Consider the following 17,038-nt stretch of genomic DNA (forward strand, 5'->3'; position numbering starts at 1 on the left):
GCAAACAATTCAGTCTATTGTGAGTAGTTTTTAACTAAAGAAAATCTATTAAAAAAATCATGTTTCAAAGCTTATCATACGTTTCTCATGAACTTCTAGTCTCATTCATTGTTTTAGAGTTTTTGATGACATTTTAAACTAATCCTGCTTATTCCTGTAAGCCAACAAGCAATCTCTGCCTGCAGCTCAGAAAAAAAGATAGGGAAGGGTAATGTAAAAATCTAAATCAATATGCTAGTTCTGAGCAATTATTCTGTAAATCCAGCTGGAAATAAAGAAGGTGCCAATAACCCAGAGGTTTCTTTTATCAGAAAGTAAAATCAAAGGAGCTAACCAAAGCCAAGCCTCATGCACCCAAATCTAAGCAAACATAACTATAGCTACCAGTTATCAGGGTGTGTCAGCAGCCTCAACATTTTTAGGCTTTTCCTACTCCCCTTAATTCATTTCAATGCCTCTCCTCTACTAAACCAGATTGTTTCTTTTTGCCTTAAAAACTATCAAGCTCCAAGTGGTAATGCAAATGGAATGATGCATAAACACATGTTTCTTCTGAGGACAATTAAACCAGCCATGGAAGAAGTCCTAGCTGCTGTTTTCTACACAGCACCCCTTTCCAGTGAGGAATAGCCAAAAATATCAATGCCTCTTCTCCCTAACAGCAGATAGGGTCTCCACTCCTGAGGAGGAACTGAGAGGGATTAGCTAGCTAACCTAAGGTAGACAGCAAGGGAAGGGTCCCTGGAGAGCCCCCAACCCATGAGTCAGTGCATCATAACTACATATCCACCAAGCCCGGCGTAATGGCACACACCTGTAATCCCAGTGACTCAGGAGGCTGAGGCATGAGAATTGCTTGAACCTGGGAGGTGGAGGTTGCAGTGAGATCACACCATTACACTCCAGCCTGGGCAACAGAGCAAGACTCAGTCTTAAGAAAAAAAAACTCATCTTTCACCAATATTTTAATCGTTTGATGTCTGCACATTTAAGCATCTAGGACAGGGCCCTGGATGATGATAAGTGCATATTTCAATTTATAAAGTAAAAAATGACCATCAGAGTCTAGTAAATGATGAATACAGCAACATAATAGTTCATAAAATCATTCCAGGTATGTTTGACAAACAAGAAGGTTGCATAGGACCTTCTTGTGTTACTCATGTGAAGTGCTCTTCTGTCTCACATTAATCTCAACTCCCAACCTTACAAATACCACATACTCACATACACAGAAAAAGAAAAATTAACCTATTTTCATAGGAGGCTGTGATTCACATTTTATTCTATTACATCTTTTCCACATTGCTGTTACAATACTGTTGAAGTGCACCCTCTTTCACCAGAAGAATACTTTTGTGAATGTGAATAGACTGACACTGGAGAAGACCAGCTCAGCACACTCACTTGAATGATCCCTTTGCTTTTCAGGCAATAAAAATCGGAGAGTGAAAATAAAGTGACTACGGATTAAGCAAAGAGTTATACATGGAAAAACATTTGTCAATTGTTTGAAGAGTACATTGCATGGTCTACAACTTTTAAAATATAAAATGCATAGCATAAATGTTGCACAAGAAAATAGAATAAAAATGATGGAGTTGGCCACAAAGGATAGCTAAAGCTGTACTATAGCAATATGGAAAAATACATATTTACTGTCAGAAGAAGGTAACTTGAAGTATTTGAAAGATGTTCTCTAAGAAACTAAAAATATTTTTAGTTTTAGATTCTGTAAAAAATGTTTCTTAAGCATTTTTAATTTTCAAAAACATTTGAGTGCATTTTTGTCAGCTTAGTTTCTCTGAGGAATTTAAATATAATACAGTAAAATAATACATATTAAAAATAACTTTTCTGGCAATAGAGCAGCTTAATTTTTAGGTTAAAAAAGTAAAATTTTACACAATTTTATGCTGACCAATTTAATCAAAAGCTTCTTTCTTACAACTGGGAGAAATGACACAAAGACTCAACTTTTATGTTGAGTGGGAGAGAAAATGATTAGCAGGGGCTAGAAACTTGTTTCACGAATCAATGTTGATTTTTATTGCTATATTGTCTCAAATTATGTTAATAATAAAATAATGGCCTTGATCCAAAAATTTTTTTCAAAACTTATTGCTTCAATCAGCAAAAATATTAACCAAAAGAAGGCATAGAAATAGAGGTATTTAACAGTCATAATTTATAGTATAAAATTAAAATGTTTCTAGAAATAAAAAAGAGATATATAAACAAATAAGAAAAGGAAAAAAAGTGGATTCCTCACAATAGGTAGGGTGTGAAATCAACATAAGGGTCCATCAACAGTTGAATGAATTTTAAAAAGTGGTATATTTACACAATGGAATGCTCTTTATTCCTTAAAAAGAAAGAAGTCTTGCAGGTGTGCTCAGCAGTCTGTGTCTTAGCAAGCCTTGCAGAAATTCTGATGCACACTGAAGTTTGAGCATCACTGGAATGGATAGTGTCCAAATGATTGCTGGGTCACCCCACCTATCCTGAATGTCAGGAACATCCCGAGTGAGACCAGTCAGTACATTGTAGCTCTTTCTCCAGCCACAACCAGAAAGTCTTTGCTTCCCCTTTGCCTTCCACCACGATTGTAAGTTTCCTGAAGCCTCTCCAGCTGTGCGAAACTATAAAAAGATGCACACCCAAAAGCCCCATTTGAAGCTTCTAGACAGAAAGCCAAGCATTTGAAGAGTGTCTTTGGACAGTTTTAAACACAATTGTGGAAAAGAAAGCAACTCTACTCAGTGTGAAGATGATGAGAATGAAGACCTTTATGATGATCTACTTCCACTTAATAAATAGTGACTTCAGAATCTTTAACACAGCACTCAGCTACCAATGCCAATGAATAAAATTTTGCATCACTGTTGAAATCTGTTCACCACTCCTTTTGTAGATGTTCTGAGTTGGGTACCAGAAGTCAATTATCTCATTATTAAGATGGCTTCTAAGGTGATTCATTTTTGTGACACATAATGAGTGTTAGTTGAGGTCTAGCTGTATGCTGAAAAATGCTGATGAAAAATGTTGTCTACAGAGAGAATAGTCAACTTATATTAACTGTGAGTTATACTAGGAGCTATACTTAATTCATTTAGATTTTATTTGGTCAGCTTTTTTTATATTTCATAAAAAGAAGAAAGATTAAAAAAAGAAGTCTTTTTAAATATATATTCTGCTCAAATCACCATTTCCTTCTTTTTCTGATTCAAAGGACTTTTTCAAGATCTTTCAGGGATTATATTTTCTTTCACCTTCTATCTGCATTCTCTTTCTTCAGCCAATTGATTAAAAAAGAGATGCAGAGAAGACTCATTTGCTTCTCATCCACACATCACTTCCACTTGCTATTAGTCATTGTGAGTAGAGCTGAGAATAGCAGTTTTCTAGCATGACAGCAACTTCTCAGAAAGAAAGCAACTCGGAAACAAAACTATAAATCTTTCATCAAAAGCTAATGTATTTTAAGCAAAATAAGCAGATGCATCAATAATAAAATGCTTGTGGTAGAATCGATTTATTTTGTTGATTTCTATTGAGTTCAGATAAGATTTGACCAAAAGCTAGCAAATATAGAGCAGAAAGAAGAATATTATCTGAAATCAGAATATGGTAAATGAAGTTAATTTGTCAATAGAAATAAGATTATGACCTCATGCTAATAGTCTCATCTATGGTTGTAAAACATCAAATGCTACTTTTTATTATAAACTGTAGTTCATATAAGTATTCCATTTATATCATCCTCTTTCACTATTTCAATGTCTTCTCCACTTTGTATCAGTGGAAAACAGGCCAGCTGCTTCCAGGAAAGCAGGCAATGCTCTTCTTACTTTAACAATGATGAAGAGCACTTGTTTCAGTGATGCTCCCGTGCCAAAAACTGTTTTTTTGCCTGAAGTACTCTATATTTGTTAATAAAATAAAATTATTAACCAAGAGGAATTTATCCATTCAAGTTTTATGGAATTTTGGTTACATTTAAGTGTCTCTGACTTTCGTGGAATATTGAAATTTTTATGAATCTAAATTGAGTACTATAAATAACCTTTTACTAAAAGACTTTTTGAAGTGGAGTGATATTTATAAAAACTTTTCATAGCATTGAAGAAATGTTTTAACCATGTTCCCAGTAACTACTCCGAGCACAGAATTTTCCATTTTTAGTATTCGCTCTGAGTCACTCAGGGGAAATTGATATCTTTACAAATGGGCAAAAAAAGGTGCTGAGTGGAGGTGCAACACATTGCACATCAATGCTTTTCACATGCAACTATTAGGGTCTTAATTTGATTGAACTCTCATTTGCATAGCTTGACACTTACTGAATCTAGTCATACTATTTTTGGCAACTAATGCCATATTTGTTACCCATTAGTTTTATACACTTATTTGCTTGGCTGAAAAAACTAAATCTTCTCTTAATTTACTCTAAATCGAGAGACTAGATTTACAGTCTGGGTCTATAATAGTAGTTGAATGTTTTTAATACTATTCTTGGCAAATTATCATATATTCACATTCAAAATGGATATAAATTTTATGAAAAGATAAGGAATTGACAAAAAGTAAAAAATTTCAAATAGGTTAAGTAAGTTTTGAGATCTATTGCACAGCAGGGTAACTATAGTAAACTATAAACTATTCTATATTTCAAAATAACTAAGAGTAAATTCCAAATGTACCACCACAAAAATGATAGGTAAGCAAGTTCATAGATATGTTATTAAATGAAACTTAATTATTCAATATTTTATACATATACTAAAACATCACATTGTATCCCATAACTTTATGCAACTGTAATTTGCCAATCAAAAATACTACTAATACATTTTTTTAATAAGAAAGAGTGAAATAAGCTTTAAAATATTGCACCAGAGAAAAATGTGGCTGTTAATCTTAAAATTTTAGGAAACATATACATATATGTATATTTTATTTCAAATAGCTTGCTAATTTACAGATGTAGGTAAGTAAACTTTTAATATCATGAACAGTCAGAACCCAGCACTCAGAAATAGGCTGTTGATTTTTAATGTTCAAAATAATATAGTACTTTAAAAGACAGACTCTAAAGCAACTGTTTACAGTAAAATTCTAAGTTTTTAAATAAATGATTTCCTTCACTTGTTAGAAAAAAATTTTAATATATATTTTTAAACTATATTGAAATTTATCAAATTAACATAAATTTATTAAACAAGTAAATAAAAAAATATGCTTTCTTGTCTCTAATTATAAAACTGACAGAGACTCTGCATTTAACCAAATACTTTGGTAAATGGATTTTAACAATGATATCTCTCATGACTTAAAACAGCCACTAGTTTTAATTTAGAAGTATATTACATTTTTATATTAAAATCTAGGATTAGTCTATTATTACATAGAAAATTTGTGGTCTGCATGTACGTCATCATCCATTGAATGGTCTACAGTTTCTGAGTTTCAGAAATGTTAATATAAGAATACTTCTTCTGATTGAATAATTTAAGTTTTCTCAGTAACTAAAAAAGATTGGAATTACTGATCACTCACTTACAATGTGGTTTTAAGTGTTATTTAATGGAGATATACAAAGTTTCTTTTAAAATCATTTTAACAACATATTTCTTTTGCTTTTCACTCTTATTTGAAAATAAGTATGAAAATTTATGTTACCACAAGCCTATAAATTTTATTTAAATCTAGACATAATGCTAATCTTAAAAGATCTGTATGTTTAAGATTATGGATAACCTATTTACACTTAAAAGATAAATAACTGCTTTCCAGTAAATCAAATGGGGCAATTTTGACTCTCAATTATAAGCTATTAAAATATTAATACTATCACCTATGTGGAAATTTTAGGTATCTGCATGTTCATGTTTTTAGCATATAATAAATCAGAAACTATAAATTTTTATAAACTATAAATAATAAACTAAAAATTTAAAGTATCACTTTTTGTCAGTTTTGAAATACTGTCATTATTTCTAGGTGATATAACACTCAATTACAGAGGCTGTGGCTGTTGAAATTAGAAATGTCATGGTTGATTCTTCTTTACTTGCTGCCTTTTTATTTCACACAAACACAGCAGCACAAGGAAGGCCAGAAATGCTACACCTTGATTGCAAACACGCCAGTGCCTTTCAAAGGAGAATAAATGTGTGAGCATCTTCTCTTGAAATTCATGGCATCTTTTGCTCAAGTACAGACTTTCATATGGAAAATAATAAAGACAATAATTTCACAGCAATAGCATAAGAAAAGTACTCTAAAAATACCTTCTGACCCATTATTTCTATTTTTCACAAGAATGATTGTGATGGAATGAGCATTTGCAGCACTGTGGTCATAAATAACCCCCACTTTCTGTTGAATTATTTTTGGAATGTGACCATAAGACTTTTGTGCCTTTTTTTTTTTGGAAAAAATGTTTTATATTTCTAATTCAGTGATTTAGCATAATTTTTAGCCTCACACTTTCAAAAATAGTTCATTCTGAAGAAAATAAGATTAAACCACTTACCACCTTTTCCCCCAAAAGAGTAACAAATTAAATCTATAGTCTACTGCACAGTTAATACATAAATGATAAAGGTGTAATTTGTTTTACCTGCACACTTGAAAATAAAACACTTTTTGGGCTATAGACCAAGAACTTTCAGAGAGGTTAGCTTATAAAATGTGAGGAGACCTGGTATAGAAACATTCACCAGTATGCCTTAAGGGGTGAAAATTTGTCTTTCACCCCTAATTTCAACCATTAACCCAGAGCTGGAAAAATAGAACATGTCATTATACCAAAAAGCATTTTATTATTTTTATTTTATATTTAAGGGGTACATGTGCAGATTCGTAAAACAGGTAGACTACATGATATTGAGGTTTGAACACTTAATAATTCCATTGTCTGAGTAGTTTACATCATACCTAAGCCAATTTTCAATGCTTGTCACCGTTCCTTCTCTTATTGTTTTCATCTTTGTTTCCATGTGCGCCCAATTTTTAGCGTCCATGTATGAGTGAGAACATGTGGCATTTGTTTTTCTGATGCATCAGTTTGCTTAGAATAATGGCCTTCTGTTGCATTCATGTTGCGGCAAAAGACATTACTTCATTCTCTTCCATTGCTGCACAGTATTGGAGGTTGTATAAGTACATCATTTTTCTTATCCAATAAAAGATTCATGGGTAACTGGTTTAATTCTGTTTTTGCTATTGTGAATAGTGTTGCAATGAACATGTGAGTGCTTGTGTCTCTTTGGCAAAATTATTTATTCTTTTTTGGGGCAGATACCCACTAATGGGCTAGATTAGTCAAATGGCAATTCTATTTCTAGTTCTTTGAGAAGTCTCCAAACTGCTTTGCACAGGCCCTGAATTAATTTGCATTCCCACCAACAGTGTAGAAAGATTTTCTTTTCTCCACAACTTTAACATCTTATTTATCTTACTTTTAATAACAGTCATTCTTACTTGTGTGAAATGGTATCACACTGTCACTTTGATTTACATCTTTCTGATAATTAGGAATGTTGAGAAATTTTTACATGTTTATTGGCAGTGCTTATGTCTTCCTTTGAGAAGAAGCTGGCTATTCATATCATTTGTTTGCTTTTTTATTAAATGGTTTATAGATTCTGCATATTAATCCTTCATTGTCGGCAGTTTGCAAATATTTTATTTCATACTGTAGGTCATCTGTTTACTTTGTTGATAGTTTCTTTCACTGTGCAGAAGCTCTTTGCCTTAATTAGATGTCATTTTTTATTTTTATTTTTGTTGCACTCATGTTCATGTTAGTCATAAATTCTTTAGAGAGGCCAATATTTTCTAAGTGTTCTAAGAATTTTGTAGCTTGAAGACTCACAGATCAAGTCTTTAATTTATGTTATTTTTTTATATAGAAAAAGGTAGGAATCCAGTTTTCTTCCACATATGACTAACGAGTTTTCCCAGTATTATTTACTGAATAGGGATTTAATTCTGTTGGCTTTGTAAAAATAACCTGGTTGTAAAGTATAGCTTAATTCAGGACTGTCTCTTCCATTTCATTGGTCTATATGTATATTTTTGTACCAGAATCATATTATACTGGTTACTCTGATGCAATCTTGGCTCACTGCAACCTCCACCTCCCAGTTCAAGTGGTTCTCTTGCCTCAGCCTCCCAAGTAGCTAGAATTACAGGCATGTGCCACCACATCTGGCTAATTTTTTGTATTTAGTAGAGACGCAGGTTTCACCATGTTGGCCAGGGTGGTCTCAAACTTCTGACCTCAGGTGATCCATCCGTGTAAGCCTCCCAAAGGGCTGAGATGACAGGCATGAGCCACCATGCTCGGCCCAGATTTATTCTTTTAGTTTGAAGTTGTCTTGGCTATTTGAGCTCTTTAATTCTTTTGTATATATTTTAGAATAGTTTTCTTTTTCTAATTCTATAAAAAAGCATCATGGATAGTCTGATAAAAATAGCAATCTGTAGGTTGCTTTAGTCAGAATGACCAGTTTAATTATATTCTTTGAATCCATCAGCATGCAATATTTTTCCATTTATTTGCATTCTCTCATTTCTTTCAGCAGTTTTCTTCTTTGTACAGATATTTTAGCCCCTTGATTTAATGTATTTCTTGGTTTTTTTTTTTGTTGTGGCTATTGTAAATAGAGCTGTGTTTTTTATTTTGTTCTGTTTGAATATTATTGGTGTATAGAAATGCTATGCATTTGTGTTGATTTTGTATTCTGAGGTTTTTTTGAAGTCTTTTTTCAGGCTTCAGAGTCTTCTGGTGAAATCTTTAAAGTATTCTAGGTAGACAATTCTATCATCAGTAAAGATAACTTGACTTTCTTTGTTTTCTGTTTGGATTCCTTTCATTTCTCTGGCTAGGACTTCGTAACTTCAATAGGACTGTTTAGAATGGATATTCTTGTCTTATTTTTATTCTTAGGGAGAATGCTTCCAGTTTCTGCTTTTTTAGTATGATGTTGGCTAAGGATTTGTCATAGATGACTCTTATTATTTTGGGGTATGTTTCATCAATGTCTAGTGTGTTGACAATATTTTTATGAGTCAATATTGGATTTTCTTGAATGCCTTTTCTGCCCCATTGTGTTAATTAAATATTTTTTATTTTATATTTACATGGTGAATCATACTTATTGACTTGCATATGATGAAACATCTTTGCATTTATGGAATAAAGTTCACATCATTGTAGCAAAATAACTTTCTGATTTGCTTTTGAATTCAGTTTGCTAGTATTTCATGGAGGATTATTGTTCCAATATTCACCCAGAATATTGAACTGTAGTTTCTGTTTTCGTTGTGTCTTCACTAGATTTTAGTTTCATATATTTCACTGATTTCATATAACTAGTTAGGGTGAAGACCCACCTTGATTTTTTGGAATACATTCAGTAGGCTTAGGACCAGCTTATCTTTGTATATGTGGTAAAACTTGTCTGTGATTTCATATGATCCAGGGCTTTTTATGATTAGTAGGTCTATTATTACTTATTAAATGTCATTATACATCTTATACATTTTTGTTGTTAAAGATTGCTGTTATTAGGCCAGGTGCGGTGGCTCAGGCCTGTAATCCCAGCACTTTGGGAGGACAAGGTGGGCAGATCACGAAGTAAGGAGATCGAGACCATCCTGGCTAAAATGGTGAAACCCCGCCTCTACTAAAAATACAAAAAATTAGCCGGGCTTGGTGGCGGGAGCCTATAGCCCAGCTAATTGGGAGTCCGAGGTGGGAGAATGGCATGAACCCATGAGGCAGAGCTTGCAGTGAGCCAAGATCATGCCACTGCATTCCAGCCTGGGTGACCGAGTGAGACTCCATCTCAAAAACAAAACAAAACAAAACAAAAACAAACAACAACAAAACAACAACAAAAAAAAGACTTCTGATTTTCTGGTTCAATCTTGAGAAGTCTTGTGCATCCGGGAGTTTATCTACTTTCTCTAAATCTTCTACTTTGCATGCATGTTCATAGAAGTCTCTGAGAATATTTTTAAATCTATGTAGAATTAGATGTGATTTCACATCTCTAACATCTAAATAAATGCAGAATAAGAGTTAAACAAAATTCAACATTCCTTCATGATAAATTTCTGAAAAAAGTAGGTATAGGACAAACGAACCTCAAGCCAATAAATGCCACATATAACAAACAAACAAACAAAAAGCACAGCTAATAACATACTAAACAGGGAAATCTTGTAAACTTTTACTCTAAGAGCAAGAAGACAAAAATGCCCACTTTCTTCAGTCTTATTAAACATAGTATGAACTATCCAAGACAGAAAAATTAGAAAATAAAATCAAAGCGCTGAGATTAGAAAAATTGTTAAATTATTCCTTTGCAATTTTTTATTTCTATACATAATCTTAAGTAAACAAAAGCCTAAGACATTACTAAAAATTAGTAGGACTAATAAACAAATTTATTGAACTTGCAGAATACAAAAGCAACATCCAAGTGTCAGTAGAATTTCTATATATTGACAACTATCTCTAAATGAAATGACAGAAATTAATACACAATTGGAAAATATTACTCCTTCATAAATTGGCATTACTAATATTGTTAAACATCTGTATTATACAAAATGATGTACAGATATAATGCAACCTCTATCAAAATACCAGTGATATAATTAACAAATTTAAAAAACTACATCTAAAATTTATAGGGTACCACAAGAGAACCTGAACAGCCAAAACAACCAAGCCATAGAAAAAGTGAAGGTATCACTACCTGACTTTGAAATATATTAAAAGTTTTAGTAAAAAAAAAAAAAAAAAAGTACGGTACTTGCATAAAAACAGACACACAGGCCAGTAGAGAAGAAAAAGGAGACTAAAATATACTGATGTATTTACAGCCATCTGCTTTTTAAATAAAGGTGGCAATTTCTTAGGGAAAAGGCAGTATCTTCAATAAATGGTGTTGAGAAAACTTTATATCCATGTGCAGAGGAATATAATAAGACCCTCAACTCACACCATATATAAATAAATTAGATATTTAAATAAAATAAAAACACAAAACAAATTTGATACTTAAATGTAAGGTCTAAAACTCTGAAACTACTACAAAAAATAAAGACTGAAAGCCCTGTAACATTGGTTGGGCAGTGAATTTTAAAATTTGACCTCAAGTCTCAAGGAGCAAAATGAAAAAAATAGATCAATCAGATTATTTAAATTAAAAAACTGCTGCAAAGAACATAATACAATCAACAGGATGAGACAACCAAAAAATGGAAGGAAATATTTGCAAATCATAAATGTGACAAGGGATTAATATCAAAACTATGTAACAAACTCAAATGACTATACAACAAAAAACAAGTAACTATTAAAAATGAGAAAAAGGCTTAAATATTTTTCAGAAAAAGACATACATATGGCCAACAGATATATTTTTAAAATGCTCAATGTCAATTATTATCAGGGAAAGACAAGCAAAAAAAAAAAGAAAAACTATGAGATATCAACTCGCTTCTGTTAGAATGACTCTAATTAAGAAGAAAACGTGTTGGTAGAAATCTGAAGAAAAGAAAATGCTTGCACACTATTTGTTTGAATGTAAGTGAGGACAGCCATTATGAAAAACTTAATAGAGTTTTCTTAAAAAACTTAAAAATCAAACTACCATATAACAATTGCACCACTGTATATCCAAAACAAATGAAATCAGAATGAAGAAACATTTGCACTTCTAGGTTGTTTGCAGCACTCTTCACATGTAAAATATATAAAATCAACAGTTCAACATCTAATGAGTAAATAAAGACAATGTGGTAGATATACACAATGGAATACTATTCATCTTTAAACAACAAAAATTCTGTTATTTTCAATCACAGGGATTAACCTGGAGGACATTATATTAGTTGAAATAAGCAAGGCACAGAAAGATTCATGTCTCATGATTTCACTTACACATGGCTTCTAAAAATGTTCATCTCATTGACGTAGAGAGTAAAATGGTGACCACCAAGTGCCAAGGTATTTAGAAGAAATAGGGGCATTGAAAGATGTCTGTCAAAGAATATATAATTATACTTGGATAAAAGAAATAATTTCCAGAGATTTATTGTACAGCATGGTGACTATAGTTCATAATAATGCATTTGTATTTTTGAAAAATGCTTACAATTTCATGTTGTCTAACCACAAAAATGTTACCAATGAGACAAAGCATTAATCACATAGAACTAAGCATTTGACAATGTATATACACTTCATAATGTTGTTTTATAAAATAAATACATTTTGTCAAGTTAAAAATATATTTTTAGACACTATAGAAGGATAACAATGTTCCAAATACTGTCTCTTTTATAAAACTTAGCAGAATCCTATCGTATAGTTTTTTAGCTGTTTTGCCAGTCATAACCATAGGAACGCTGATGTTCAACAGCATGTTCTGAACCCAGCACAGGGCATGGGAGAAGCCAATGACTTTAGGGCTTTTATTTTAAGCTTGGGGCACCTGGAGTTACTGGTGCTTATGGTAACAGTACAAAAGACAGGAAAAGGGCAGGTTGCTTATGCTCCCATGACTGGCCACTGTGTGATCGCTGTGGTTTGCATGCAAACTCACAGGAAATGTTTTAATCCAAAAGCTGCCATTATCTCCAAAAGTTTTCAGAGAAAATGATCAAGGAGATCACTACACTTAGGTGACCAACAATATAAACTGTAGACTAAACTTCAGCCACTAAAAAATTTATTTAAAAAGTGAGCGATAAATTTCTCCAAATTGTAGTATCAATATGGAAAATAAATATTATTCCAAACTTACAGGTTATTTTATTGTTTTGCAACCTTTAACATTCACACTTTAAAATAGACAATTTTGCGTGGAAATGTAGGTTGTAGGTACATCCTAAATAACTAAATTTAAAATTGCTTACTATTCTCTTAAAAATTGAATCTTTATAATATACATATGGTCTAGCAAATTATGTATTTGCCACACTATGTATAAAAATCTAATATTTTTCTTTTACAAAGAAACACCATGTTGATTTAATCCTCTCTTCGGTAGACAGTGTATGTCTTTTATGTTAATTAACCAATCTTAAAGTTATACTGATAAGCAAACTTTCCAGTTAAAACCAATGTTTCAGTGCATTAAAAAATACTGATGTTCTCCTTAAAACCTACAACATACCATGTGAAATCGCATGGCATGAAAACAACAGTGAGAAAACTGTAGCCATAACACAGAAAAAGGACTGTGATGCATATATGGTTTGAGTGCACATAAAAAGACAAAACTTAGATAATTACGACATGAATGAAGCAGTTCTCTTTAAATTCAGCAAGATTCAGCTTTGCAGCCTGGAAAAAGATGTTCTCCTCACATGAAGAATCAATGTTATTTCTTCACAATTTGTATTTTCCATCTCTGACTTGAAGTTATAAACTAACTTCAGCAGGAATATTTATGACTAATTATAAAGCATCTGTTACACACTGAGCACTGTCATGTTTGTTTGCTACATTTATATATAAAAGCATCCACATGACTTATGAAGCTTCCCTAGTACTTACTGAAACAAATTGACTCAATAAATAAAATTTACTTTTGTTACTTATAAAAAGTTAAGGGAACAATAACTAAAGAAAAGTAAGCTTATATAGGGTTCTCCCATAGAAGCTAATGGAATGTTTTAACTAAATAAAATGTAACAATACACAAATTGTGGAATTATATCCAAAAATAATTTTGTGTGCAAAAATAATTTTGTGTGCATGATGAAATTTTACAAAAATTATTCTTTTAACTACAAATCAGCTCAGATAAATACTTCATAAACTATAAAACAAAAAAATAAGAAACAAAAAGATTATGGGTCTAGCATGAGTATCATGCAAGTAAAAACAAAATTTACATGGAAATATTCTAAATGATAAGCTATAAGATAGGTGTATAAATTGAATACAAAGCAGAGAATATACATTTGCTTTTATTTTATTTTTTTAATTTTTGTATTTTTAGTAGAGACGGGGTTTAGTAGAGGTCAGGGGTCTCGATCTCCTGACCTCGTGATCTGCCCGCCTCGGCCTCCCAAAGTGCTGGGATTACAGGCGTGAGCCACCGCGCCCAGCCTACATTTCCTTTTAGCATTTTTGAGGATTTTTGTTTCCTAGTAAATTAGACATCTTATTAAAATGCTTTGTGGTTACAATATTCCTCTTTTCTCCTGAAAATAGTTACAAACTTACAGTCAAACAAACACACTTACTCCTTAAACCTAAGTTATATCTTTAGACTAATAGATGTGTATATTTAACTCTATGTAAGTCAAAACTAAAACTCGATTATGTGCTTTCAGGCAGAGGCCACATGTGCAAAAAATACATAATAAATTTTTGAAAATTATTCAGGACTCAGAAATATATTGATTTTATTTACACTTATTTACAATTTTTATGATGACCATAAAAATAACCATGTAGTCAATAACAATTGTACAATTTAGAATAACTAAGACTGTTGAATTGGTTTGTAATACAAAACATAAAAGCCAGAGATTATAGGTACCTTATTTATCACAATGTGATTATTATATATTGTATGACTGTATCAAAATATGCCATCTATGGCATAAATGTATACACATATTATGTACACACAAAAACTAAGAAAAATTTAAATGTAAAAAAAATTTAACCTGCAGGAACCATATTCTTTAACTTATTTGCAGTTTAAAAGCCACTGAAAAAGAATACTAGAGATGTTAGTCTATTATGTTACCAAATAGTGTATTGTTATCATCTTTTAAATATACCCTTAAGTAAGGTGGGATAGGTTAAAACTAGTGGCATAATAACACTTTATTGAATGTATAACAGTATTTAACATGTTATAAATGTTGAAATAAAAAATTAACACATAATCTAAAACTTTAAAAATGTAATTTTATCACATAAAAGTACAATTAATAAAATGACATACTAATTTAATTAATGTTAACTATAATTAAGCATGATATTCTCTCATAATACTACATTAGTATATCACTTAGAGCCAGGAGCAGTGGCTCACACCTATTATCACAGCACTTTGGGAGGCCAAGGCAGACAGATCACATGAGGTCAAAAGTTCAAGAACAGCCTGGCCAACATGGCAAAACCTTGTTTTACTAAAATACAAAAATTAGCTGGATGTGGTTGTGGGCACCTGTCATCTCAGCTTCTTGGGAGGCTGAGACAGGAGAATATCTTGAACCTGGGAGGAGGAGCTTATAGTGAGCTGAGATCATACCACTGCACTCCAGCCTGGGAAACAGAGTGAGATTCCCTCTCAAAAAAACAAAACAAAACAAAACAAAACTCTGAATGCCTACCTCATACATCACTCAATTCTATAAGTTAATCACAAATAGCCTTCCTACTTAGATTTTCATCATGCATCTTACATTTTAATGTCCTTAGTCATCCATAAGAAATGTCGTAATGACCACGTAAAAAGTCTCCCAAATCTTTGATGCAGAAAGAATTGATCACATGCTTTTATATGGGAATACAAGAGAAATGAAGAAATAGCATGAAGCAATTTAAGAGTTGAATTCCATCATTATTCAGTTTCCAAATAAGCTTTTTTTTTTCTTTTGAGACAATCTCATTATCACCCGGGCTTCAGTGCAGTGGCAAAATCTCAGCTCAATGAAACCTCTGGCTCCCAGGTTCAAGTGATTCTCATGCCTCAGCCTCCCAAGTAGCTGGGACTACAGGTGTGCACCACCATGCTTGGCTAATTTTTGTATTTATTTTTAGTAGATATGGGGTTCCACCTTGTTGGCCAGGCTGGTCTTGAACTCCTGACCTCAGGTGATCTGCCCATCTTGGCATCACAAAGTATTGGCTTTACAGGTGTAAGCCACTGTGTCTGGCAAAAAAAAAAAAAAAAAAAAAAAAAAAAAATCGGTATTTTTAAGATAAAAGTATACTTTAAATGTAAATGTAACTTTTCAAAGGTCTACTTCTTTCAAAGTCATATACAAATAACTTTTCTTTTTAACAACTTTAGTTTTGGATTTTTTCCTATACTCAGCAGTCTGATTTAGTGTAATGTCTGAAGTTTGAGAGATAGGTATTTCTACTGTGAATTATCTATATTTACATAAACAATTTTGGATTAAATATTTTTATATTTACTGTATCTGCAAAGATATATTTTAGTATAAACTCTTTTGTGTTTTATAATTCTGTAGTTTTTGTAAAAATGTTTTTCCAAATTTATTAAATTTGCACAGTCATTCAATATAAATTCCCTGATGTTGAGCAAAGTTGGAACAACTACCTGAGGTTTTCCTGTAGTACAAAATGTGTACAATAAAATCTGTGATACAAGTAAAGGCACTACAACCCTCTTTATATTTGTAATGTTTTTACTCAAAATAAATATTCTTCTGTATTTTAAGGGCTTTTATTTTCTGAAAGATCTAGTGACAATAATTGCACTTTTAATACTTTATTTAGCATGAACTCTCTGATGTTGAATAAGATGTGAGAAGATATTAGTGGCATTCACAATTTTTTTTTCCCAGACAGTCTCTCTGTTGCCCAGGCTAGTATATAAATGCTTTCCTTTGCAATAAGGCATGAGTATTGGTTAAATGTGTGCCACATTGTTTATTCTAGTAGTTTTCTCCAGTATATTATCTTACCTACAATCAAGTGTGACAGCCATTTAAAGGCTTTGTCACATTCTTCACATTTCTAGGATTTCTCATTCATATGATTTCTTTTATATTCAGAAAAGTCTGAGGTGTTGCCAAAAGCATTGTCACATCTTTCAGGTTTGTAGAGTCTCTCATGTATGAATTAGCTTGTTTCTTAAGAATTGAGGATCTGTTAGAGGCTTTCCCACATTCTTCACACATGCATGGTTTCTCTCCAGTATGAGTTGTCTTATATGTAGTAAGCCTTAAGGACTGGTTAAGGGCTTTGCCACATTCCACACAATTGTAGGAATTCCCTCCAGTATGAATTACA

At 32.1% G+C, this 17,038-nt stretch overlaps 1 protein-coding gene across 1 annotated transcript in view; it reads right to left on the reverse strand.

Annotated features, from left to right (window-relative positions):
• Positions 1 to 6,584: 6,584 nt before the first annotated feature.
• The window catches only part of LOC101146634 (zinc finger protein 676-like), a 47,318-nt gene continuing 36,864 nt past the window's right edge, over positions 6,585 to 17,038 (reverse strand). Inside the window, 1 exon segment of the mRNA XM_055372304.2 lies at positions 6,585 to 17,037. Within this exon segment, the coding sequence (XP_055228279.1) occupies positions 16,777 to 17,037 (261 nt within the window). The 3' untranslated portion in view covers positions 6,585 to 16,776.

The sequence above is a fragment of the Gorilla gorilla genome, chromosome 20 (assembly GCF_029281585.2).
Source record: "Gorilla gorilla gorilla isolate KB3781 chromosome 20, NHGRI_mGorGor1-v2.1_pri, whole genome shotgun sequence".
Lineage (NCBI taxonomy): Eukaryota > Metazoa > Chordata > Mammalia > Primates > Hominidae > Gorilla > Gorilla gorilla.